Raw genomic sequence first — 25,623 nt, forward strand, 5'->3', positions numbered from 1 at the left:
AATGAACTGTTTCCTCAACAGGAGTGATTAACTCCCAGGGATCTACCCACATTCCCTTGACCAGTACTTGAAACAACTAAGACACAACTGAAATGGCTGGTCAGGGTTGATAATAAATTATGTGAGTTTAGAAAACAACTGGTCACTACAATGAAATAGCCCATAATCATGGCCTCATTAACACAATACTATCTAAACTGAACCTTTACTTTAGTAATCTGGTCTAAAGCTCTCTAAATCCCAGCACATCTAGCTCATCGATTAATTCCACAGAAAATGTTAAGATATCCAAAAATAAACAAGTTGCAAAATGAAAGCCAAACTGGGAGTGAAAATAGCTCCATCCTGCACACTACTCTATTTCATCTTAATTTTTTAAGTCTAAGAAGAGAAATGGTAGAAAGACAATAAAGGACTGTTGTTGTTCAGTCACTCAGTCATGTTCAACTGTTTGCGACCCCTTGGACTTCAGCACGCCAGGCTTCCCTGTCCTTCACCATCAGCCAGAGCTTGCTCAAAGTCATCTCCATTGAGTTGGTGCTGCCATTCAAGCATCTCATCCTCTGTCATCCCCTTCTCCTCCTGCCTTTAATCTTTCCCAGAATCAGGGTCTTTTCCAATGAGAGGGCTCTTCGCATCAGTGTGGCCAAAGTATTGGAGTTTCAGTTTCAGCATCAGACCTTCCAGTGAATATTCAGGGTTGATTTCCTTTACTACTGACTGGTTTTATCTCCTTGCAGTCCAAGGGAGTCGTCAAGAGTCCTCTTCTACCACAGTCCAAAGGCATCAATTCTTCGGCACTCAGTCTTTTTTTACTGTCCAGCTGTCACATCTGTACATGACTACTGGAAAAACCATAGCTTTGACTACAAAGATCTTTGTCAGCAAAGAAATGTCTCTGCTTTTTAATATGCTGTCTAGGTTTGTCATAGCTTTTCTTTCAAGGAGCAAGCGTCATTTAATTTCATGGCGGCAGTCACCATCTACAGTGATTTTGGAGCCCAAGAAAATAGTCAGTCACAGTTTCCATTGTTACCCCATCTATTTGCCCTGAACTGATAGGACCTGATGCCATGATCTTAGATTTTTCAATGTACTTAGATGAACTTGAGTATAACTAAAGTTTTAAGCCAGCTTTTTCACTCTCCTCTTTCACTTTCATCAAGAGGCTCTTTAGTTCTTCTTCACTTTCTGCCATAAGGGTGGTATCATCTGCATGTCTTAGGTTACTGATTTTTCTCTTGGCAATCTTGATTTCAGCTTGTGCTTCACGCAGTCCAGCATTTTGCATGATGTACTCTCCATATAAGTTAAATAAGCAGGGTAACAATATACAGCCTTTATGTACTTCTTTCAGAATTTGAAACCAGTCCGTTGTTCTATGTCTGGTTCTGTTGCTTCCTGACCTGCGTACAGGTTTCTCACAAAGCAGATAAGGTGGCCTGGTATTCCCAACTCTTTAAGAATTTCCTTGGTTTGTTGTGATCCACACAGTCAAAGGCTTTAGTGTAGTCAATAAAGTAGAGATAGATGTTCTTCTGGAACTCTCTTGCTTTTTATGTGATCCAGTGGATGTTGGGAACTTGATCTCTGGTTCCTTTGCCTTTTCTAAATCCAGCTGATACATCTGGAAGTTCTTGGTTCATATCCTGCGGAGGCTAGCTTGGAGGATTTTGAGCATTACTTTGCTAGCATGTGAAATGAGTGCAACTAATTATTATCTTCTCTCTCTCCTGAAGCCAGGATTATGATCCTAAGTCTCCTCATAAACAAGAGCAAGAAACAGAAATAGATGGAATGAAATGGTAGAAAAAATAACCTGTTGAAATAATGCAAGAAACTTGATCACACCTAGGATTATCTTCTAACTTTCAGCACTAAATTAGTCAATTATAACTCTTCATAAATAGTTCCTTCTTTCTAAGACACTGTACCTGAATTTTTGCTTTAATATTTTTATAAATAATTTCTTTAAGCAAAATCCTATATTGTTGGAGAAAGCTTCAACTATATCTAATTTTAAAATTATAGAGCTGTATTTTCCCCAACATAAAGAAAACCTAAGTTATCAGCACCTAAAAATATCAAACACAAAATTAAAAAACCATCTCTTTAAAAAGTGACAGCAATATAAGAGAATTCTCGAGAAACAAAAAGAAAACTACACATTTACAGAGGTAAGCTAATGCAAAATAGCTAACTCTAGAGCAGGCATTTGTCTTGAGTATACCTGAGGATTCCTCGTAATCCAGAAATTAATGACTCCCATATATCTGTGAAGGTTTAAAAAGAACAACAACAAAAAAGTCAAGGGCCTTGCCTTCGAGGATGGGTAAATCAGAGAGAGTACAAAAAGAAATGAGTCCCAAATGGACATTGTAAATAGGTCAACACTGCCTAACCCAGGCTACAGAGGGAGACTCTGGGATATGGCATCATATAGCCTTAGGTAAAAGAGAAATAAAGAAAAAAAGACTTTCCACAGAGCTGATAATCATGTGTCTTAATAAGACTACACACATAGCCCTCAAACTTGAAACTAAAAATTTAGTTTAAATTGGACCTGGACACCCCAGTAGCTATAAACACACTTGGTATGCACAACTTGACTTCTAAATACTGTTCTCCATCAAAAGGAATCAGTTCCTCTTGAAGAAGTGGCAGATTTCAGGATTATTAGTCCAGAACACATTTTGCCAGAAAGAACGTACAAAAGAACGATGGAGATAAAACAAAGAGTATGGGAGTGGAAGGTGATCCAAGTGGCCTAAATTGGGACAATTTGAACATCAAGATAAATACTGGTAAAAACTAAAAAAGTGAATACAGTAAGAATTCCTAAGTTCATAGTGATAAAAACAAGGAAAAAAGGAACATTCTTCCCTATAGTAGAAAGCCAATCAATAGAGACAGACAATTCCACTTTACAACAAATGCATGTAAGTACAAAATAATTCTTGGAGAAGGTTATTCTTTGAGGTACTGTTGAAAAAGAAACTGAAAGTGTTAGTTGTTTGCGATCCCATGGACTGTAGCCCACCACAGGCTTCTCTATCTATGGAATTCTCCAGGAAGAACACTGGAATGGATTGCCATTTCCTTCTCCAGGGGAACTGTTCAGTTCAGTTCAGTCACTCAGTCAGGTCCGACTCTTTGCGACCCCATGAATCGCAGCACGCCAGGCCTCCCTGTCCATCACCAGCTCCCGGAGTTCACCCAAACCCACGTCCATCGAGTTGGTGATGCTATCCAGCCATCTCATCTTCTGTCGTCCCCTTCTCCTCCTGCCCCCAATCCCTCCCAGCATCAGAGTCTTTTCCAATGAGTCAACTCTTCACATGAGGTGGCCAAAGTACCGGAGTTTCAGCTTTAGCACCATTCCTTCCAAAGAAATCCCAAGGCTGATCTCCTTTAGAATGGACTGGTTGGATCTCTTTGCAGTCCAAGGGACTCTCAAGAGTCTTCTCCAACACCACAGTTCAAAAGCATCAATTCTTCAGTGCTCAGCTTTCTTCACAGTCCAACTCTCACATCCATACATAACCACTGGAAAAACCATAGCCTTGACCAGATGGACCTTTGTTGGCAAAGTAATGTCTCTGCTTTTTAATATGCTATCTAGGTTGGTCATAACTTTCCTTCCAAGGAGTAAGCGTCTTTTAATTTCATGGCTGCAGTCACCAACTGCAGTGATTTTGGAGCCCCCAAAAATAAAGTCTGACACTGTTTCCACTCTTTCCCCATCTATTTCCCATGAAGTGATGGGACCAGATGCCATGATCTTAGTTTTCTGAATGTTGAGCTTTAAGTCAACTTTTTCACTCTCCTCTTTCACTTTCATCAAGAGGCTTTTTAGTTCCTCTTCACTTTCTGCCATAAGGGTGGTGTCATCTGCATATCTGAGGTATGGCAAAAGATGGCAACAGCCTAAGTGTCCATCAGTAGGGGACTATTTGTATGTAATTGTGTCTGTGTACCTGCAAAAGCATAGGAAAATACCCATAGACTGAAAAGGAAAGATCTCCAAGATACAAAGTTAAAGGAAAAAAGCAAAGGACTTAGCAGTATGCATTTTTCTACATTTCATGTATTTGTGGGAGACATATCTACTTATGCTTTATTGACTATGCTAAAGCCTTTGACTGTGTGGATCACAACAAACTGAAAAATTCTTCAAGAGATGGGAATGCCAGACCACTTTACCTGTTTGGTGGCTCAGACGGTTAAGTGTCTGCTGACAATGTGGGAGACCTGGGTTCGATCCCTGGGTAAGGAAGATCCTCTGGAGAAGGAAATGGTAACCCACTCCAGTACTCTTGCCTGGAAAATCCCATGGATGGAGGAGCCTGGGGGTCTACAGTTCATGGGGCACAAAGAGTTGGACATGACTGAGCGATTTCACTTTGAACTTCCCTGGTGGCTTAGATAATAAAGTGTCTGCCTACAATGCGGGAGACCCGGTTCAATTCCTGGGCTGGGAAGATCTCCAGGAGAAGGTAATGGCAACCCACTCCAGTATTCTTGCCTGGAAAATCCCATGGACAGAGGAGCCTGGTGGGCTACAGTCCATGGGGTCACAAAGAGTTGGACACAGCTTAGTGACTTCACTTTATTTCTTTCTTTACCTGTCTCCTGAATAATATTTATGCAGGTCAAGAAGCAACAGATAGAACTGGACAACGAACAATGGACTGGTTTCAAATTGGGAACGGCGTTTGTCAAGGCTGTATACAGTCACCCTGTTTATTTAACTTATATGCAGAGTACACCATGTGAAATGCCACAATGGATGAAGCACAAGCTGGAATCAAGATTGCCAGAAGAAATATCAATAACCTCAGATATGCAGATGATACCATCCTTATGGCAGAAAGTGAAGAGGAACTAAAGAGCCTCTTGATGAAAGTGAAAGAGGAGAGTGAAAAAGATGGCTTAAAACTCAACATTCAGAAAACAAAAATCATGGCACCTGGTCCCATCACTTCATGGCAAATAGATGGGGAAACAGTGGAAACAGTGAGAGAATACATTCTTGGACTCTAAAATCACTGCAGATGGTGACTGCAGCCATGAAATTAAAAGACACTTGCTCCTTGGATGAAAAGCTATGACAAACCTAGACAAAATATTAAAAAGCAAAGACATTACTTTGCTGACAAAGGTCCATATAGTTAAAACTATGGTTTTTCCAGGAGTCATGTGCAGATGTGAGAATTGGACCATAAAGAAAGCTGAGTGTAGAATTGATGCTTTTGAACTGTGGTGTTGGAGGAGACTCTTGAGAGTCCCTTAGACTGCAAGAAGATCCAACCAGTCCATCCTAAAGGAAATCAGTTCTGAATATTCATTGGAAGGACTGATGCTAAAGCTGGAAACTTTAATATTTTGGCTACCTTATGTGAAGAACTGATTCATTAGAAAAGACCCCGATGCTAGGAAAGATTGAAGGCTGGTGGACAAGGGGAGTATAGAGGATGAGATGGTTGGATGGCAACACCGACTTGATGGGCATGAGTTTGAGCACGCTCTGGGAGTTGGTGACGGACAGGGAAACCTGACATAGTGCAGTCCATGAGGTCGCAAAGAGTCGGACACGACTGAGAGACTGAACTGACCTGAACTGTGGGAGACATGGGTGTAAGAAGTAAAATATATGCATATTTCTTTGCATTAAAAACAGCATTGGAAGAAGAAAGAGACTAATAAAAATCAGGTGAGGAAGGCAAGATTGGGATACAGAGGTAGGAGCAAGATATCAGCATACAGGTCTTTCTAAACACTTTAGATCTTTTAGATCTATATTACAGGATATTAAAATATCATGTAAAATAGTCTTTAAGGTGAAAAGTAACTCAAATATACATAGAATACAAGAAGCTATTTATTACTTTCCTTTCTGTTATCAGTGAAAAAATTTATTTTCTACATTACAATCTTGAAGAAATCATCATATGTCATTTTTCACCTCTAACCGAGATACCATTTTTTCTCTATACTAACTTCACAGCTCTGGCTGGTCCCTTAATTTAAAGAAACAAAACAAAACCAAAATCCTATGAAGAGTTTTGGTGGTGACAGAATGTAGATCTCCTGCATGTCTCCATGAAAGAGACAATGTCTTAAACATGAAACAAAAGTAAGTGACCGGATATGATTTGTAACTTCAATTTGCATTTTTTTCACCCTCTACAGTAAGCATAACTTTCGTAAAATGTATTCAGTTAATGGAGCATGGGAAGTATGGCAAACAATACAACTATTTAAAAACAAGGTCAACTGCAATTTTTTACATATTGTGGCATTAAGGAGATCACTTACATTTAGTCCCCAATGTATGTTGAGGACATACAATGGATGGAATATTCTTACATCTCTTAAGAGGCTATATGCTCTTCTCTGTGAAATACTGCCACAAACCTCTACAGCTGTAATAGAAATACCCTGGAAACAGGCCAGGTTCCAAAAACCTAGATCTCTGGAAGGCAATATAAACACTTTTTGTCAGTCTCTAACTTCCCTACCACTAAGTTACTAGGTGTGTTTGTGTTTATACGTGTGTGGTTTACATATACTTCCTCCTACTGCAAATTACTATGATTTAGTAGATAATGATGAAAATGAATGGAGGTACAATAGCTCCACTTGTGGAATGAACATGGAAATGCCTACTTCTTACACTGCAAGCAACAATCAATTAGGTAAAGGTTGGACAATTCTTTTTAATTCATCCGAGAAAAGTTTAGGGTCAGTACAAATTAGCAAACATCCATGTGACAAGTATAAAATAACCACATGACTTCCAGATGTGTTAACTGAGGCTTAGACATTAAATAAATTACCCACAGTCTCAACTATGAAGTAAATTCAAAGCTTCAGGCTGCTGAATATTCTAAGAGAATTTTACATATTATTCTTTTTTAATTAAATGATTTAAGCATTAATAAAGAAAAAATTCTTTACAACCTCATCTCCTACAAAGTAGAAGCTTCCTTTTATATTTGTGAAGGTAAGAAGTTACACAAAATTTCTCACCTTTCTATGATAAGATTTTCATTTCTCTGTATCATGAGATCACCATATTGTCTCCATGAATATTTTTCAAAGAATGTTTATATTTACCATGTCCATAAGTCCCCAAATCAACATCTAAACTCTTTTCTCTCTTCTTAGTAATTCAAACAAATCAAACAAAATCTCCCTATAAAACATTCTAAGTATCAGTGTGGCTCTTCATTTCGGAAAATTGCCATCAGGATAAAATTCATGCTTGAGAGCAAGATTTTTCTACCTCAACATGACTGACTTTTTGGCTAGATAATATTTGTTATGGGAGCTCCCTTGTACATTATAGGATGTTCAGCAGCAGCCCTGCTCTCTATCTACTGGATGTCAATATCATCACTGTACTTGCAACAACCAAAAATGTCTTCAGACATTGTCAAATGTCCAAGGGGTGTGGTGAGTAGGAATCACGAGGTTGAGAATCACTGCTAGAGAAGATTACAATTTCCCCATTATTGAAAATTTTAGAAGAAAGAATAGATAATCAGCTTCTGGACAGCTCAGACATTGATACAGAATCTGGTTCTAATAGTTTCTGTTTGGTTTACAGCATCTTTTGAAGTTTTTCTTCTTGTTTGTTTCTATAAATCTCTCCCTCTAAACTTTCTTATAGAGTCAAAATTCTTATAAATCTAACAAATAAGAGAAATGTCCTGAAAATAGTCTTGAATTTCCAGTGTACCCATTACTGTAAGGGCTCATGTTTTTCTTGTTAACTTTGACAAAGATGACAAAATGTCAACCTTCCAAATCAGGCTCAAAGCGGGGGTTGTAAGGAGCTATATATGGAAACTAAAAATGAAATACAGGTAATTAGTAATTTAATTCCTGACACTCCTGTTTGATTTTTCAGCATAATCACTGTCCTCAAAGGCTGAACTAGTGAGGATTTTGCAAGCTATTAAAAACTGTTTATAGCTTGATTTATTTTTAACTGGATATGAGGCTGCAGCATACTAAAGGCTATTACTAATGCAGGGGGATGTTTTAATCCCTGTAGAGATTGTCTGGGTAAGTGAGCAAAGACTCTAGCTGACAGTGCAGATAATACAGTTCAGTTCCAGGCCAAAGCACTGTATTTGTTTTTGTTGTTTTTCTCCTATCCTATCAGCAGCCTGTCTCCATGGATTTGTCTGGGAAAATGATAAACAGTAAAGCAAGCGATCCTCTTCATCCCTCTAAATCGTCCTCCCAGCGAAGACCCCAAGCAAAGTTTTTGGAAGGACTATCATTTTTAAATGTACACTTAAATGTATAGTAGATTACTTAAAACCAATAAACACACAAGAAAATGCACATACAGAGAGATAAGTATGTAGTGCTTCATTCTTTGAAGTTCAAAACACATCAGAGAAAAAAGCCAATGAAGACCATCAAATATTTGCAAGTACATGACATAGGAAATAAAAATATGTGAATGACTCCCCACTAGCTCCTGATAACTATATTACAGTAGATTAGTTGTAAACCAAATCTGATTACTAATAGCCATCTATGTACATGTATTTAAAAAACTCTAACATTCAAATTATCCTCTAAATCAAGGAAATAATAATCTAAAGATACTATATAGATACTAACTTCATCAAAAGTAAATGACAAATTCATTCTGCAAAATTAAAATATCAAGAAAATAAAGCACATGGAAATATTTAAACAGAATTTCTGTGCCCAAGGGACACTTTTGAAGACTCTTAAAAACACTGGTACCAGAAGAAAAAATGTTAATGCTTGGGAATCAGATAAAGAAGAATACAAACAAATTTACTATTCTGTATTTAAGTTTCTATCTTTGTACTTGCAGCCAACTATTTACACAGAATGATTCCATAGCACTATTTCTCTGATGGGAAAGAAACTGAGATCTGAATGATGGAAGTAATTAAGTTTCATATGACTTAACTGATAAATAGACAAATATGAAATACAAAAAAAATCCTTAAATCAAGAATCATCTTGAGTAGTATTACTATCTGATATGGAAAGAACAAATTTGACAGACTCAAACAAAAAACTCAAGAGGACTGCCTCCATACCTGAATTTTAATTTCAATAAACTGAGGAATATAGAAAACAAATAGAAATCAACACTTTAAGCTCATCAATTTTTGGGGTTTTTCTTTACCTCATTTGTCTTGAGGAGGACTCCACGGTTTCTCTTTGGCATTTATACAAAATAACTAAAAAAAAAACAACCCATTAAGCTGTCTTTTAAAATAGTATTTTCAAAACCAAGAAGAAGCACCATCCATTCAAAGGAAGGAGCCCAGAGCTCTAAATTCATATAATCATTCGGTCATATACTTATTCAACAGATATTAGTTTAAGGCAATTGTTGGTATTAATAAACATTATCCATAAGGTCCTCTATCATTGCAATCATTATCACTATAGTAAGAATTAACATTTAAATAATGTTTAAATGTGTCATATTTGGGTTAATGGCTTAATGGGTAAAGAATCTGCATGCCAATGCAGGAGACACAGGAGACATGGGTTCAAGCCCTGGGTCAGGAAAATCCCCTTGAGAAGGAAATGGCAACCCATTCTAGTATTCTTGCCTGGGAAATCCCACGGACAGAGGAGCCTGGCAGGCTACAGTCCATGGGGTCACAAAGAATCGGACATGACTAAGCAACTAAACACACACACACACACACACACATACACACACACGCCCATTAATGTTTAAATACATACAAAATAATTTCACTACACTATTATAATTAACCTTTCATTCTTTTTTGGTTTTATGATCTACTCTAAAAGGGGAAAAGTTAAATTAGTGATGAAAAACAGGCAGAAATAAGAGGCAGCTATAAGGAGTCACTTGAAAGTTAGAGAATTAAATATAATACTAAAACTTAAATTTCCCAATTTTTCAAGACTAGGATTCTTTTCCATATGCCACCACAAGACTTGAATGTATAACCATTATCAGAAATACTAATTCCTTCACTGCCCTTTGGTTTCTCAGCCTTTCATCAAGTCAAAAATTTAATAAGCCTTTTCAGTGTCTTTATTAAATGTAAAATCTGAGAGTTATTTGAGAATGTAGATGTCTATGTAACAAGATAACATCAAATTTTATACTAAACCAGATTACAAGGGTTCATAGGTCATATGCCCTCAAGTCTCAGTGTAAACAATACATTTCTTAATGCTTTAAAAATGGAAAACTCACTAAATGAATCGAAGTATTTATTCTTAAAACAACTAAACATCTGAATTTAGTAAAAGTAGAAGTGAATTTTATATAAAAGGCTACAGAATTATGTTATCTCAATTTCTTGGCTAACATGGCTGGCTAATTCCACTTAATGATATGAACAACGTACACTACAGTCATAAAAAGTACCATAGAACATCCCACTTTTTTCAGTATTCAGTTTACATAATAAAGATGCCTTTGGTCAATGTTCTTATACACAGTACTTTCAATTAAAAACTTTTGAAATATTAAATATTTTAAATAAAACATTTTGAAAATCATACTGTGATTATGTGCATGTGTATATGTGGCTATATAATGCCTAGTATGTTAATGAGATGAGAGAGGTAAAATAGAAGAATATATGTCAGCTGAAAATTGGAAAGCAATGGCTTTAGCTTTAAAATGAAAAGACAAGGAGGCATTTATTTCCTCCATGCACCACTCCCTGAAATTAGGAAACCATTTCCTTTCATGGAACACCCTTTCCAGGTTATTTAGAAGCATACTATGTTACGAAAACTTAAAATTTAAAAGTATAGAGTGCAAATGTACAATATGTAACATTTTTAAATGAAGTATCAACATTTGGGGGGTACATCATGACAATATAGGAGAAACTGACATGCTATAGGATAAAGAATAAGGTATTCAGAGACAGAAAGCCCTGCTGTACAATACTGCCTTTATTATTTATTAGTTCTTGAACCATGGCAAGCTATTAATCTCCCTGAACATAAATTTTCTCATCTCTGTAAACAGAAATACTACTTTGCAGGATCATTAGAATTACAGATGCTGTTGCCTGCTCAATTAATTGTAGTATTTCTGGATTTTTCTGATTCCCTTCATATATTCAATTTTTATTTTAATTTTTACCTTAAAAATAATACCAAGACAAAATCCTACAATGAAATGCTTAAAAGCATTTATTCATACTTATATAGGTAAATTTACCTATAATATTCCATATACACATTACACTTTTATCTGGAATACACTTTTACATCTTTGTTTTCCATGAAGAAAATCCTCCCTGCTTATAAGAACATTTGGCTTTTCTCACTGTCTGAAGGAATACAGGTTCAGGTCACAAAAGTGAATGTGAAATATCAACTCATGGAAACTTGGCTTCAGAATACCGTTCTCCTTACTAATTTTGCAAACTATGAAGGCAGAATAATCAACTATCAGCAAAACATACTTACAAATGTAACTAAGAGAAACAGAAGTTTTATGAGAAATTATTCTTATTATTTTAACAGTAATTAAACGTTTATGCAACCACATTACTTCCTCAAGGTTATCAGAACAATTAACATAAGTTGTAATTATGCACATAAAAGCATATACTGTTCTTTTCAGTAAATAATTTTACTCAATTACACAAAACGATTTTTACTAAACAGTTACCTAACTTTTAAAGAACATATAAAACAAAAAGATATACAATTTAGCCCTGCAGATTTTTTTCATTTTCAATCAACAAAACTATAGCTGACATGAAAACACTGATGCTTTCCAGGTAAGCTAATATAGCCATTAAGAAGAGTATGTAAGGCAGGTCTGCTTCATGCTAACTGCTTACCATGTCTTCCAGGTACTTGAAATACATCAGTAAACATAACAGAAATCATTGCCTTTATGGAGTAGGACAAGGGGAGATAGAGAGTAATAAACACTGTAAGTACACTATATGATAATAAATTCTGTGTGTGTGTGTGTGTGTGTGTGTGTATAAACAACTGAGTAGCCTAGAAGAGAATCAGGAAAACCAGAGAAAAGGAATTGAAGTATCTATGGTGTCATAACTGATAAGGCTATTGCCTAAGAGATGCAGTATTATTACTGTTTCAGAAATTAGATCTGTCTTGTGAGTATTTCATAGCTCTAATAACTCCCACTAGCTTTCTGCAACTGGTGTTATAATTAGTAATAAAAGTGAGAGTCAAACATGTTTGTAGAACATTGATTTTGCCTCTCCATCACTTAGCACATGGCCTGGCACATAAAAGATGCTCAATAAGAATTTATTGTATGACAATCCAAGCCATAAATAGTTTATCTGAACAGTTTTGGTCCCAAAATTTGTTGAGGGGTTTTCTTCAAGGGTCAGACAATAAATATTTTCAGACTGTCAGCCAAACAAGTAATGAGTGTGGCTGTGTTCCAATAAAACTTAATGTATAAAAAACATGCAATCAGCACAGGAGTTTTCCAATCTCTTCTTAGTTTATTATATATCTAATTGGCTGAAGTCTTGAGTTAAAATTTCCTTCAAGAATAAAGGCAAATTAATCACCTACTTGCAAATATTTACTTTTTCAATTTTAATCAACTAACTTAAATAAACGAAACATAATTACAGCAATAACAACACAGGCAAACTCCACTTCTCCCTCCCTGTTTTGTCTTTTCTCTTTTCCTTTCCCTCTCTCTTCTAAGTGAAAATTGGAGACTCACTCAAACTGGGACAGAAGGTACTACACTAGCTAATGTCATCCCATAGGTTTTGTGAGAGAGCACACACACACACACACACGCAGCACTACCAGCCATCTGGTAACACAATGCAAATATCAGAGACTGAATTCAGGTAAATAAAGGCAAATGCAGAAGCTGCTCGAAGTACTAAATAAGCAAACAATTCAAAGACATTAAGTCTGATCCAGAATTTAAGAATTAATTTAGTTAGTGGCTCAGAGTGTGAGTTTGGAAATTGTGTGAATTTGTTAAACTGTCAGCTCCAGTGAAGCAGACAATTTACTTAAATCTTTTAAAGTAATAGTTTCCTCAACTGTAAACCGGGGGCAATAACAGCGCCAACCTCATAAAGTCACTGCACTCAATAAAATATAAGCCTTCCACCGGCCTTTGAAAAAGCACACCTACATTTTATCCAGAGGAGGAAATGAGTACATCATTAAGACTGAAAATAAAGGATTAACGAAAGAGAACTCTTAAATCTCCAAAAGTATGCTGCTGCTGCTGCTAAGTTGCTTCAGTCGTGTCCGACTCTGTGCGACCCCATAGACGGCAGCCCACCAGGCTCCCCCATCCCTGGGATTCTCCAGGCAAGAATGCTGGAGTCGGTTGCCATTTCCTTCTCCAATGCTAAATGTGCTTAAAAACATAATTTTGCTTACCTGCCCACACATTAACATTTAATTCCTTCACCTGTCTACTTACATAAACTATACCACCTCTTGTTTTTATTTTATTAGATCATAACCCCTTTTTTGTACTTTAATACAAAAAAAGTTTGAGAATCAAGATTTCCAAAAGGTATGAGTATTATGATTGATTTATACTTCTTTTCTCCTTAACAAAATATAACTAAATAAGTCTGTCATCAAATACGTAACCTTTGGACCATAAATTTTATTGGTGTAAGAGATTAAAAGGTTACTGGAAGGTAAACATTATTACTTGATATGCAATATAATGATTGGTCTAAAGCACTGATCTGACTCACTTGCACTGTCCCCTCCAGGAGACAAGAGTATAATCTAGTGTTTAAAAAAAATAAGAAGGAAAAGTATATTTTCATAATTTTAGTTACACTTTATTACAATAAAAACTAGATTAAAAATTGTCCATGATACATATGTAACAAGTTAACTGACTTTGGTGTTTAATAACTTCTCTAAAATATTTATTTGTAAAATCTCTAGTTTGCCAAATTTTTGTTAAGAAACCAAATTCTCTAATCATCCCAGCATCAAAATTCTAACACCTACTTCTGCCCTCAAAGCTGGGTAGCACTATCTGAAAGCAAAATCTGCTGAGGTAGTTCTAAGCTTACCGAGGCATTGACAGAGGAAGGTCTGCATAAATGGGTTATAAGAAGACAAACACTAGGAAAAGAGCCAGGATGTGTGAGGCTTTACCTCCAAGAAAGTACTACTGGGAACAAACTGTTGCTGAAATAAACTTGACCTTTCTTCCTTTGCATTTACAATTAAAACATGTTGCTTTCCCCCTCCCCCTAAATGTGTTTAATGGTCACATTTATTGAAATTCACTTTAAATAGTGTAAAATTCTCTATTTTTAGTTTTATAGACAGAAACATTTTGACAAACACATACAGTCCAATGATCATCAGTATAACCAAAATACAAACTACAAAATACATACAACCAAAATACAAACTTCCATCATTCCAGAAAGTTTCCTCATTGCCCTCTGTGGTCCATGGCCCTTCCCTTCAACTATCAAATCCGATTTCTGATCCTATCATCCTGCCTTTCGGAGAAGGCAATGGCAACCCACTCCAGTACTCTTGCCTGGAAAACCCCTTGGACGGAGGAAGCTGGTAGGCTGCAGTCCATGGGGTTGTGAAGAGTCAGACACAAGTGAACGACTTCCTTTCACACATTGGAGAAGGAAATGGCAGCCCACTCCAGTGTTCTTGCCTGGAGAACCCCGGGGACGGTGGGGCCTGGTGAGCTGCCGTCTATGGGGTCGCTCAGAATCGGACACAACTGAAGCAACTTAGCAGCAGCAGCATTCTGCCTCTTGCACACTGTTCCATGAATGGGACATTGTGTAGCCTGTCTTCTTTTATCAAGCATGACAATTCTAAGATTTCGTTCATCTTGCTGCATATATCAGTTTATGTCTTTTTATAGCTGAACAGTACTTCACTGTAGGAACATATCATAAGTTCTTTATCCATTCATCAGCTGATAGACATTTGGGCCTGTTTTGATAATTGCAAACAAAGCTGCTTTAAAAAGTTTAACTTAAAGGTCTTCATGTGGACAAATATTTTAATTTCTGTTGGACAAACACCTAGGATTAGAGTTGCTATACGTATGATAAGGATATATTTAACTATACAAGAAATTTTTTATTAAAAAAATACAAAGATTGATAACTTCACTAAAACAGGATACTAAATGGATGGTATACCATAGTTCTTATGAGAGGGAACACACTACTAATCCTGCAATTTATCAAGTTAAGGAATACACTGTGTGCTAAGTCCCTTCAGTCACGTCCGACTCTTTGCGACCCCATGGACTGCAGTCCACCAGGCTCCTCTGTCCATGGGATTCTCCAGGCAAGAATACTGGAATGGGTTGCCATTTCCTTCTCCAAAGGAAACACACTGGTACTGTGTAAAATATAGATTGCTTACATTGAACTAGAATCACTTAGATAATATATGCAAATTCCCCAGCACATACCTGGTGCACAGTATATGACTAATGACTGTTCTCTCTACACTGTTCAAATTCCCATTTTCTTAATGTTCTCAACTCCCCCAAACCCAAATTTACATAAACCCCCAGTTAAATGTAAATCACTGTTTGTTAAGCAAGCTATACAGAAGAAGAGACAAAAATTTCAACCACTATTTTTTTATTTATAATTTTATTTATTTTTGGCTGGGCTGGGTTTTCGTTGCTGCACGAGCTTTTCTCTAGTGGCAGCTAGTGGGGGCTACTCTAGCTGTGGTACACTGGCCTCGCACTGTGGCTTCTGTTGGGGAGCGTGGGCTCTAGGGTGTGCGGGCTTCAGTAGTTGCACCACATGGGCTCAAGAGTTGCGGCTCCCAGGCTCTAAAGCACAGGCTCAGCAGTTGTGGTACAAGAGCTTTACTGATCCATGGCACAGGGGATCTCCCCGGACCAGGGATAGAACCCATGTCTCCTGCATTTGGCAGATGGGTTCTTTACCACTAAGACACAGGGAAGCCCTCAACTACTTTTTAAAGCAAAACCAACCCCACTCATTCCTTTAAGCTGTTCATTTATCAGTTGCAGAAGAGAAGCCTCTAACAGCAGCAGATCCCAAGTAATATCCATTGTGTGTGTGTGTGTGTGTGTGTGTGTGTGTGTTTTATATATATATATATATACACACATACCACATCTTCTTTATTCAGCTGTTTATGGACATGGGTTATTTTCATATCTTAGCTATTGTGAATAGTTTATTTCGTATCTTGAATAATATGAATACTGGGATGCATGCATTTGCTTGGAAATTGAGTTTGTGGGGGTTTTTTTAGTATATATATCCAGGAGTGGGATTGCTTGCTGGCTCATATGGTAACTCTATTCTTAGATTTTTTTGAGGAATCTCTATATTGTTTTCCATATTGACTACAATTTAGATTCTAACCATCAGTGTCAGTTCAGTTCAGTTCAGTCGCTCAGTTGTGTCCGACTCTTTGTGACCCCATGAATCGCAGCACACCACGCCTCCCTGTCCATCACCATCTCCCGGAGTTCACTCAGACTCATGTGCATCAAGTCAGTGATGTCATCCAGCCATCTCATCCTCTGTTGTCCCCTTCTCCTCCTGCCCTCAGTCCCTCCCAGCATCAGGGTCTTTTCCAATGAGTCAACTCTTCACATCAGGTGGCCAAAGTATTAGAGTTTCAGCCTCAGCATCAGTCCTTCCAATGAACACCCAGGACTGGTCTCCTTGAGGATGGACTGGTTGGATCTCCTTGCAGTCCAAGGGACTCTCAAGAGTCTTTTCCAATACCACAGTTCAAAAGCATCAATTCTTCAGTGCTCAGCTTTCTTTATAGTCCAACTCTCACATCCATACATGACAACTGGAAAAACCATAGCTTTGACTAGTCAGACCTTTATTGGCAAAGTAATGTCTCTGCTTTTTAATATGCTGTCTAGGTTGGTCATAGCTTTCCTTACAAGGAACAAGAGTCTTTTAATTTCATGGCTGCAATCACCATTTGCAATGATTTTGAAGCCCCCCAAAATAAAGTCTGTCACTCTTTCCCCCATCTATTTTCCATGAAGTGTTGGGACAGGATGCCATGATCAGATAAAGAAACACAAATTACTATGTACAAAATAGATAAACAACAAAAGTATATTGTGTAGTACTGAGGATTATAACCATTATATTCTGATAACTGTTAATGGAGGATAAATTTAAAAATATTGTATCACTATACTGTACATCTGAAACTAACATAATACTGTAAATCAACTATACTTCAATCAATAGGTAAAATAAATGAATAAATTAAAATGCAATTGATGACTAAAATAAATGAAAGTAATACATCCTACATGCAGGAAACATTTCAGGTGAGCATCACCATCTTGTGTTCAAAAACAGTAATTGCAGTACCAAATTTATTGTCAAATACAGAACACAGATGATAATAGAGACCAAAGTATGAGATCTAAAATCCATTTTTCAAATTTACTCTAATGTATACACCAATAATTACTGCATACAAAGTTTACACTGTTCATGTTTTATGATTATAATACTTCAAAATTTACCTATATTTCAAATTAGATGGCACATATCTTAAGAACTGAATTTTCTTATATGCCCCGTCTGATACTTTTGTACACCACTTCCAAACACACAAATACAAAAGAAAATATAATGCCAGACCAAAATATGGCATATTACTGTTAACCCTCTATAAGCACTTTAAAAATAATCACCAAACTAGCTCTTCTATTTGACTTTAAAATAGTCAAAAAATGGCTCCAGATATAGTTCTTGGCTACACTTAACATTAGTTCCCAAATATGAGATTTTATAGGTATTTATAATCCAAGAGAAGATTTTTCAACTTTAAAAATGACTCAATTCTGAATAATCATAGTCAGACATTTCTGGTGTAATTCAGAATTATTTTTACATTAATAGAAGGTTTTAAACAGCATAGTAAATAGACCAAAATATTACAGGCTGAACAGACAACTATGAAAAGAGAAAATATGCAGCTCAACAAGTTTTCCTTTTTTAAAGAGTAATAAATTTTCAGGGAAGAAGTTAAGGTGTTTTTCAACTGTCAGCTAAGTTTTCTATTTCACAACAGTACCTTTAAGGCTGATTTATGGCTCTCCCCCAACCCCCATTTTCTGACAAGTGGTTAAAAAGAAAAGTCACTTTTGCACCTGGATGATATTTGCCTACTTTATAACCTGTATGAAGAAAGGAACTTTTCAAAAACAAGAACATTTGAAAAGGTGATACCTGAAAAAAAAACTTAAAAAAAAAAAAAAAGAGCATAAAACCTCAAAAGCCAGAACAAAAACTCCAGAAATTTGTTTGGTAAATATCAACCTTTAATGCAGCATTCGGAATCTCTATTACTATCTATCTCTGTGTCACAAAATAAAAGAACTGAGAACCTTAAAGACATATTACAGATTATGTAGTACATCTTTGACAGGTACAGAAATGAGGTCCAGAGAGGCTAAATAATTTCAAAGAATACACTGTTTGATAGCAACAGAGCTTGAGTTACAAAGCAAGATCTCTTTGTATCAGTCACATTTCTTTTTTTTTCCCCCTAAATAGGCTCATTTCGAGATCTAATTTACATACCATAAAATACACTCATTTAAGTGTACGTTCAATATTTGTAGTACAACCATCAACAAAATCTAGTTTTATAATATCTTCAGCATCTGGAAAATTTCCCTTAGCAGCTTTGCCGTCAATCTCTTCTCCCACACCTGTTGTTATTCAGTCACTAAGTCATGTTCAACTTTTTTTGACCCCACGGACTGCAGTACACCAGCCTTCCCTGTCCTTCACTATCTCCTAGAGTTTGCTCAAATTCATGTCCATCGAGTCAGTGATGCCATCCAACCAGCTCATCCTGTCACCCCCTTCTGTTGCCCTCAATCTTTCCCAGCACCACGGTCTTTTCCAATGAGTCAGCTCTTTGCATCAGGTGGCCAAAGTACTGGAGCTTCAGCTTCAGCACTAGTCCTTCCAATGAATATTCAGGGCTGACTTTAGGATTGACTGGTTTGCTCCTCCAAGGGTTAGCATCGGACAATAACCTGCTTTTTATTTTTACAGGTTTGACTTCTCTAGAAAGTTCATACAAATGGAATAATACAATATATAATCTTTTCTACTTTCTTTTACTTAGAGAAATAGCCTTGAATTTCACTCATGTTGTGTGTATCAGTTATTCATTCCATTTTTATTGAAGTATAACTGACTTCCAATATTATATTAGCAATGGCAACCCACTCCAGTACTCTTGCCTGGAAAATCCCATGGGCGCAGGAGCCTGGTAGGCTGCAGTCCATGGGGTCGCAAAGAGTCGGACACGACTGAGCGACTTCACTTTCAGTTTTCACTTTCATGCATTGGAGAAGGAAATGGCAACCCACTGCAGTGTTCTTGCCTGGAGAATCCCAGGGATGGGGGAGCCTGGTGGGCTGCCGTCTCTGGGGTCACACAGAGTCGGACACGACTAAAGCGACTTAGCAGCAGCAGCAGCATACAAGAGTGACTTGGCATTTTTATACATTATGTAATGATCATCATAGTAAATCTACTTAATGTCACTACACAAAGTTATGACAATGTTATTGACTATATTTCCTATGCTGTACAATTATATCTTTATTACTTATCTTATACCTGGAAGTTTATAACCCTTAATCCTCTTCACTTATTTTACCTATCCTCTCACTCCCCTCTACTCTAGCAACCACTCGTTTATTCTTTGTATCTATGACTCTATTTGTTTTGTTAAGTCTGTTCATTTGTTACACTTTTCAGGTTTCACATGTAAGTGAAATATAGTATTTATCTTTCCAACTTTCTTCTTTACCATAACACACTCTAGGTTCATCTAAGTTGTCCCAAATGCCAAGATTATAATTTTTTATGGCTTAGTAATATTCCGTGTGTGTGTGTGTGTGTGTGTGTGTGTATGAAGTGAAGTCGCTCAGTTGTGTCCGACTCTTTGTGACCCCATGGACTGTAGCCTACCAGGCTTCTCTGTCCATGGGATTTTCCAGGCAAGAGTACTGGAGTTGGTTGCCATACATGTATATGTATATATATATATGCATGCGTGCGTGCTCAGTCGCTCAGTTGTGACTGACTCTTGTGACTTCAAGAACTGTGGTCTACCAGGCTCCTTTGTCCACAGAATTTTCCAGGCAAAAATACTGGGTGAGTTGCCATTTCCTACTCCAGGTTATCTTCCCGACCAAGGGATCAAACCCCCATCACCTACACTGGCAGGTGGATTCTTTAGCACTGAGACAAGCCAGGAAGCCCCTATGCATATGTGTATACATTATCTACAGCTCATGTCTTCTTTATCCACTCACTTATCACTGAGCACTTACGTTGCTTCCTTACCTTGGCTGTTGTAAATAATGCTGCAATAAACACTGGGATGCATCTCTCTTTTTGCAGTGTTACTGTTTCTCAAATAAATACTGAGAAGTGGAATTTCTGAATAATATGGCAGTGTCTATTTAATCTATTCCAATCCTAAAGAAAGGCAATGCCAAAGAATGCTCAAACTACCGCACAATTGTACTCATCTCACACACTAGTAAAGTAATGCTCAAAATTCTCCAAGCCAGGCTTCAGCAATACATGAACCGTGAACTTCCAGATGTTCAAGCTGGTTTTAGAAAAGGCAGAGGAACCAGAGGTCAAATTGCCAACATACGTTGGATCATTGAAAAAGCAAGAGAGTTCCAGAAAAACATCTACTTCTGCTTTATTGACTATGCCAAAGCCTTTGACTGTGTGGATCACAATCAACTGTGGAAAATTCTGAAAGAGATGGGAATACTAGACCACCTAACCTGCCTCTTGAGAAACCTATATGCAGCTCAGGAAGCAACAGTTAGAACTGGACATGGAACAACAGACTGGTTCCAAATAGGAAAAGGAGTATGTCAAAACTGTATATTGTCACCCTGCTTATTTAATTTCTATGCAGAGTACATCATGAGAAACACTGGGCTGGAAGAAACACAAGCTGGAATCAAGATCGCCGGGAGAAATATCAGTAACCTCAGATATGCAGATGACACCATCCTTATGGCAGAAAGTGAAGAAGAACTCAAAAGCCTCTTGATGAAAGTGAAAGAGGAGAGTGAAAAAGTTGGCTTAAAGCTCAACATTCAGAAAATGAAGATCATGGCATCTGGTCCCATCACTTCATGGGAAATGGATGGGGAAACAGTGGAAACAGTGTCAGACTTTATTTTTTGGGGCTCCAAAATCACTGCAGATGGTGACTGCAGCCATGAAAGAAAAATATGATTACTCCTTGGAAGGAAAGTTATGACCAACCTAGACAGCATATTCAAAAGCAGAGACATTACTTTGCCAACAAAGGTCCGTCTAGTTAAGTCTATGGTTTTTCCTGTGGTCATGTATGGATGTGAGAGTTGGACTGTGAAGAAGGCTGAGCACCGAAGAATTGATGCTTTTGAATTGTGGTGTTGAAGACTCTTGAGAGTCCCTTGGACTGCAAGGAGATCCAACCAGTCCATTCTGAAGGAGATCAGCCCTGGGATTTCTTTGGAAGGAATGATGCTAAAGCTGAAACTCCAGTACTTTGGCCACCTCATGCGAAGAGTTGACTCATTGGAAAAGACTCTGATGCTGGGAGGGATTGGAGGCAGGAAGAGAAGGGGACGACAGAGGATGAGATGGCTGGATGGCATCACTGACTCGATGGACGTGAGTCTGTGTGAACTCCAGGAGTTGGTGATGGACAGGGAGGCCTGGCGTGCTGCAATTCATGGAGTCGCAACGAGTCGGACACGACTGAGTGACTGATCTGAACTGAATATTTGTTATCTTCTTTATAATAGCATTCTGACAGGTATAAGGCAATATCTCATTGTGGCTTTAATTTGCAGTTCCCTGATGACTATGATATTGAGCATCATTTCATGTATCTGTTGGTCATCTGTGTCCACTTTGGAAAAATGTGTATTCTTTGCCTAGTTTTTAACTGAGTTGTTTACTGATGTTGACTTGTATCAGTTCTTTGAACATTTTGAATATTACTCCTTTATTGGATATATCATTGCTAATATCTTCTCCCATTCAGCAGGTGGAAGCCTTTTCATTTTATTGATAGTTTTTTTTTTTCCACTGTGCAAAGCTTTTATTTTGATGCAGTCCCATTTGTTTATTTTGCTTTTGTTGCCTTTGCCTCAGAAGGCAGATTCAAAAAATATTGCTATAACCAATCTTAAAGAACTTACTAAGCTTTCTTCTAGGACTTTTGTAATTTTAGGTCTTATATTTTAATCTATTTTGAGTTTATTTGCACATAGTATAAGAAAGTGATCCAGTTTGATTCTTTCACATGCTGCTGTCCAGCTTTCCCAACATCATTTATTGAAGAGACTGTCTTTTCCCCACTGTACATTCTTGACACCACTGACATAATTAAGTGACTATACAAGCATAGATTTATATAGGTTCTCCATTTTGCTCCGTTGATCTATATGTCTATTTCTGTGCCAGTATCATACTGTTTTGATTACTACACTTTGTAGTATAGTTAGAAATCAGGGAGCATGATGATTGCTACTTGGTTCTTCTCTCACGAGGCTGCTTTTGCTATCCTTTATGAGTTCATACAAATTTTCAGGATTATTTGTTCCAGCTCTATGAAAAATTGCCCTGGAATTTTGATAGGGATTGACTCTGAGACTGATGTGGATAGTAGGAACATTTTAAAATATTAATTCTTTTAATCCATAAGCACAGTATATCTTTCCATTTGAGTCATATTTAATTTCCTTCATTAACATCTTACAATTTTTAGAGTACAGGTCTTTACCTCTATGTTTAAATTAATTTCTAAGTATTTTATTTTTGATACAATTGTAAATGGAAGAGCCTTCTTAGTTTCTCTGATAGTTTTTTGTTAATATATAGAAATGCAACAGATACTTGTATATTAATATTGCATCCTGATAATTTACTAAATTCATTAATTCTAATACTTTAGTTGATGGAGTCTTTGGGGTTTTCTATATACAATATCATGTCATCTGTAAAACGGTGACAGTTTTAACATCTTGCTTTCCAATTTGAATGCTTTTTATTTTCTCTCTCTGAAATTGTGGTATCTACAACAAAAGGGTAAGATTTCTAAAGATGCAATAAAGATATCATATGAAATAAAACAAAATGCCAAGCCTGGAGGACATAAAGACTGGTTTGTGAAGTGGAATGTAAAAATAAGACCCAGAATGCAGTTTTCAAAAATAAAGAACTACATAGAAGAGGTAATAAAAACTGTTCTTTATAGCATTTTGGAGTAGAATCAGGCTGGTATGTAGATGCTTTAGGCAGAAAAACAGCTGCTTCTTCAGTAGAAAAAGAGTTTCCTAGTAGTCTGAGTCAAAGATGAAGTGGTCTATTTCACGAGTTAACATACTCCTCATCAGTATAGGTGAGTAATAAACAAAGAATGGAGAAATGAGGGGTAGAAATTTTATAACAGGGTCAATGTATCAGAAGCATAACTAGACTATTCAATTGTCCAAGTTGCTCTCTAATCTTAAAAAAAATAATTTTTTTAGAATGTGTGTATCAAGGACAATATGTACTTTATTATTACTCTAAAAGAAGATTAAATATACTCCTATTTGTATGGTGACATAATCAAATGTTATTTACTAAAAAGTGAAATTGAAGGTCACTCAGTCGTGTCTCCATGAACTATACAGTTCATGGAATTCTCCAGGTCAGGATACTGGAGTGGGTAGCCTTTCATTTCTCCAGGGCATCTTCCCAAGCCAGGGATCGAACCCAGGTCTCCCACATTGCAGGTGGATTCTTTACCAGCTGAGCTACCAGTGAAGTCCAAGAATACTGGAGTGGGTAGCCTATCCCTTCTCCAGTAGATCTCCTGACCCAGGAATTGAACTGGGGTCTCCTGCATTGCAGGTGTCTTCTTTACCCACTGAGCTATCAGGGAAGCCCTCAGGCACACTGGGGCACACATAAACAAATGAAAAAAAAAGTCAGGTACAAAGCAGCTATCTGTGATTACAGAGTCTTAACTCCTCAAAATTTAAACATCTAGTCTGAAAATCTCAACAACGAAAACACTACAAAGGGCTTTCAACTCACAATTATAGAAAGCAAAAAAAACAATACAACTTTAAGACTGAGATGTCATGAATACTATTTTTCATATAATAAAAATTTTGCTTCTATATTTATGGATTTTGGTAAGTCATTCAGTTGGAAAAATAATTATTTAGCCCAAGAAAACGTATTTTAAAGATGAAATATTTAAAAAATGCTCAAGAAGATATTGAAGGTAATTTAAAGAACAAAAAGTTAATATAGTCTCCCTACTATTATTGGTTTATTTTAACCTCAGCATGATATTGACCCATATTTATGGGTCATATATATTTATGAAATAATATATTTCAACAACCTTTAGAAAAAAAATTGTGGTTCTTGTGTGAACAATGGACATTAGAGACTTTAGTAAACTGCTAAAAGCTTACAAGGATACACCAATGGTCGGTGAACTTCTTCTGCAAAGTTCCAAGTGATAATTTAAGCTTTATAAGTCATAGGTCTCTACCATAACTACTAAGTAGTGCAAATGAAATCACAGACAATACATCAAAAATTAGTGTAACTTAGCTGCTATATTTAAAATGGATAACCAACAAGGTCCTACTGTATAGCATGAGAACACTGCTCAATGCTATGTGGCAGCCTGGATGGGAAGGGAATTTGGGGGAGAATGGATACATGTATGTATATCCATGTATGGCTAAGTCTTTTGCTGTGTAGCTGAAACTATCACACTGTTAACTGGTTATATTCCAATATAATATAAAAAGCTTTAAAATCTGAAAAAAAAAAAAAATAGTGTAACCTTGTACCAGTAAAGCTTTATTATGAGGCCTGAAATTTGAATTTCGTATCATTTTCACATCACAAAAATTACCTTTTTTGTCAACCATTTAAATAAGTAAAAACCATTCTTAGATCGTGAGATGCAGAATAACAAGTGATAACAGATCTGGCACACAGGCCATAGTTTGCTGACTTCCCCTGGGAAGGACAGTCTTTATCTTAATCTCTAAATGAGACATGACTCACATATGCATACAACCTCTGACAAAATTCCGTACGCCTGGTCCTGAAGCTGAAACCCTTGTTAACTGCTGCCATGATAAATATACTGAAAACACTTAACGCTTTAAAAAAACAAACAAAAAACCCCACACACAAACAGCAACAATAACAAAACTACTTCTGTCTTACAAAATGATGGTAAAGCTGAAATTGGAAAATAGCCTTGCAAGAAGCCTCCCACATCTGACCAATGACCTTGCAAGAAGCCTCCCACATCTGACCACACTGTGGCTCACCTTCTCACACTCTAAGACTCTCCATATCATTTTGATAAATATTATGTGAGAGCTGGACTGTGAAGAAGGCTGAGCGGTGAAGAATTGATGCTTTTGAACTGTGGTGTTGGAGAAGACTCTTGAGAGTCCCTTGGACTGCAAGGAGATCCAACCAGTCCATTCTGAAGGAGATCAGCCCTGGGATTTCTTTGGAA

General features: G+C 37.0%; 1 protein-coding gene across 22 annotated transcripts in view; it reads right to left on the reverse strand.

Moving 5' to 3' along the window:
* The window catches only part of AFG2A (AFG2 AAA ATPase homolog A), a 335,445-nt gene that overhangs the window by 191,448 nt on the left and 118,374 nt on the right, over nucleotides 1–25,623 (reverse strand). For 3 of the 22 annotated variants that reach the window (XM_055550561.1, XM_055550559.1, XM_055550562.1), the window contains exon 15: nucleotides 9,188–9,242. The exons of 16 other annotated variants lie outside the window; for them this stretch is intronic. In XM_055550561.1, coding sequence (XP_055406536.1) covers nucleotides 9,189–9,242 — 54 coding nt within the window. In that variant the 3' untranslated portion in view covers nucleotide 9,188. Of the gene's footprint in view, nucleotides 1–6,975; nucleotides 7,855–9,187; nucleotides 9,243–18,559; nucleotides 23,153–25,623 lie in introns of those variants that run through there. 3 more of the 22 variants (XM_055550560.1, XR_008703575.1, XM_055550557.1) reach the window with 3 other exon arrangements.

This window comes from Bubalus kerabau, chromosome 16, assembly GCF_029407905.1.
Source record: "Bubalus kerabau isolate K-KA32 ecotype Philippines breed swamp buffalo chromosome 16, PCC_UOA_SB_1v2, whole genome shotgun sequence".
Classification (NCBI taxonomy): domain Eukaryota; kingdom Metazoa; phylum Chordata; class Mammalia; order Artiodactyla; family Bovidae; genus Bubalus; species Bubalus kerabau.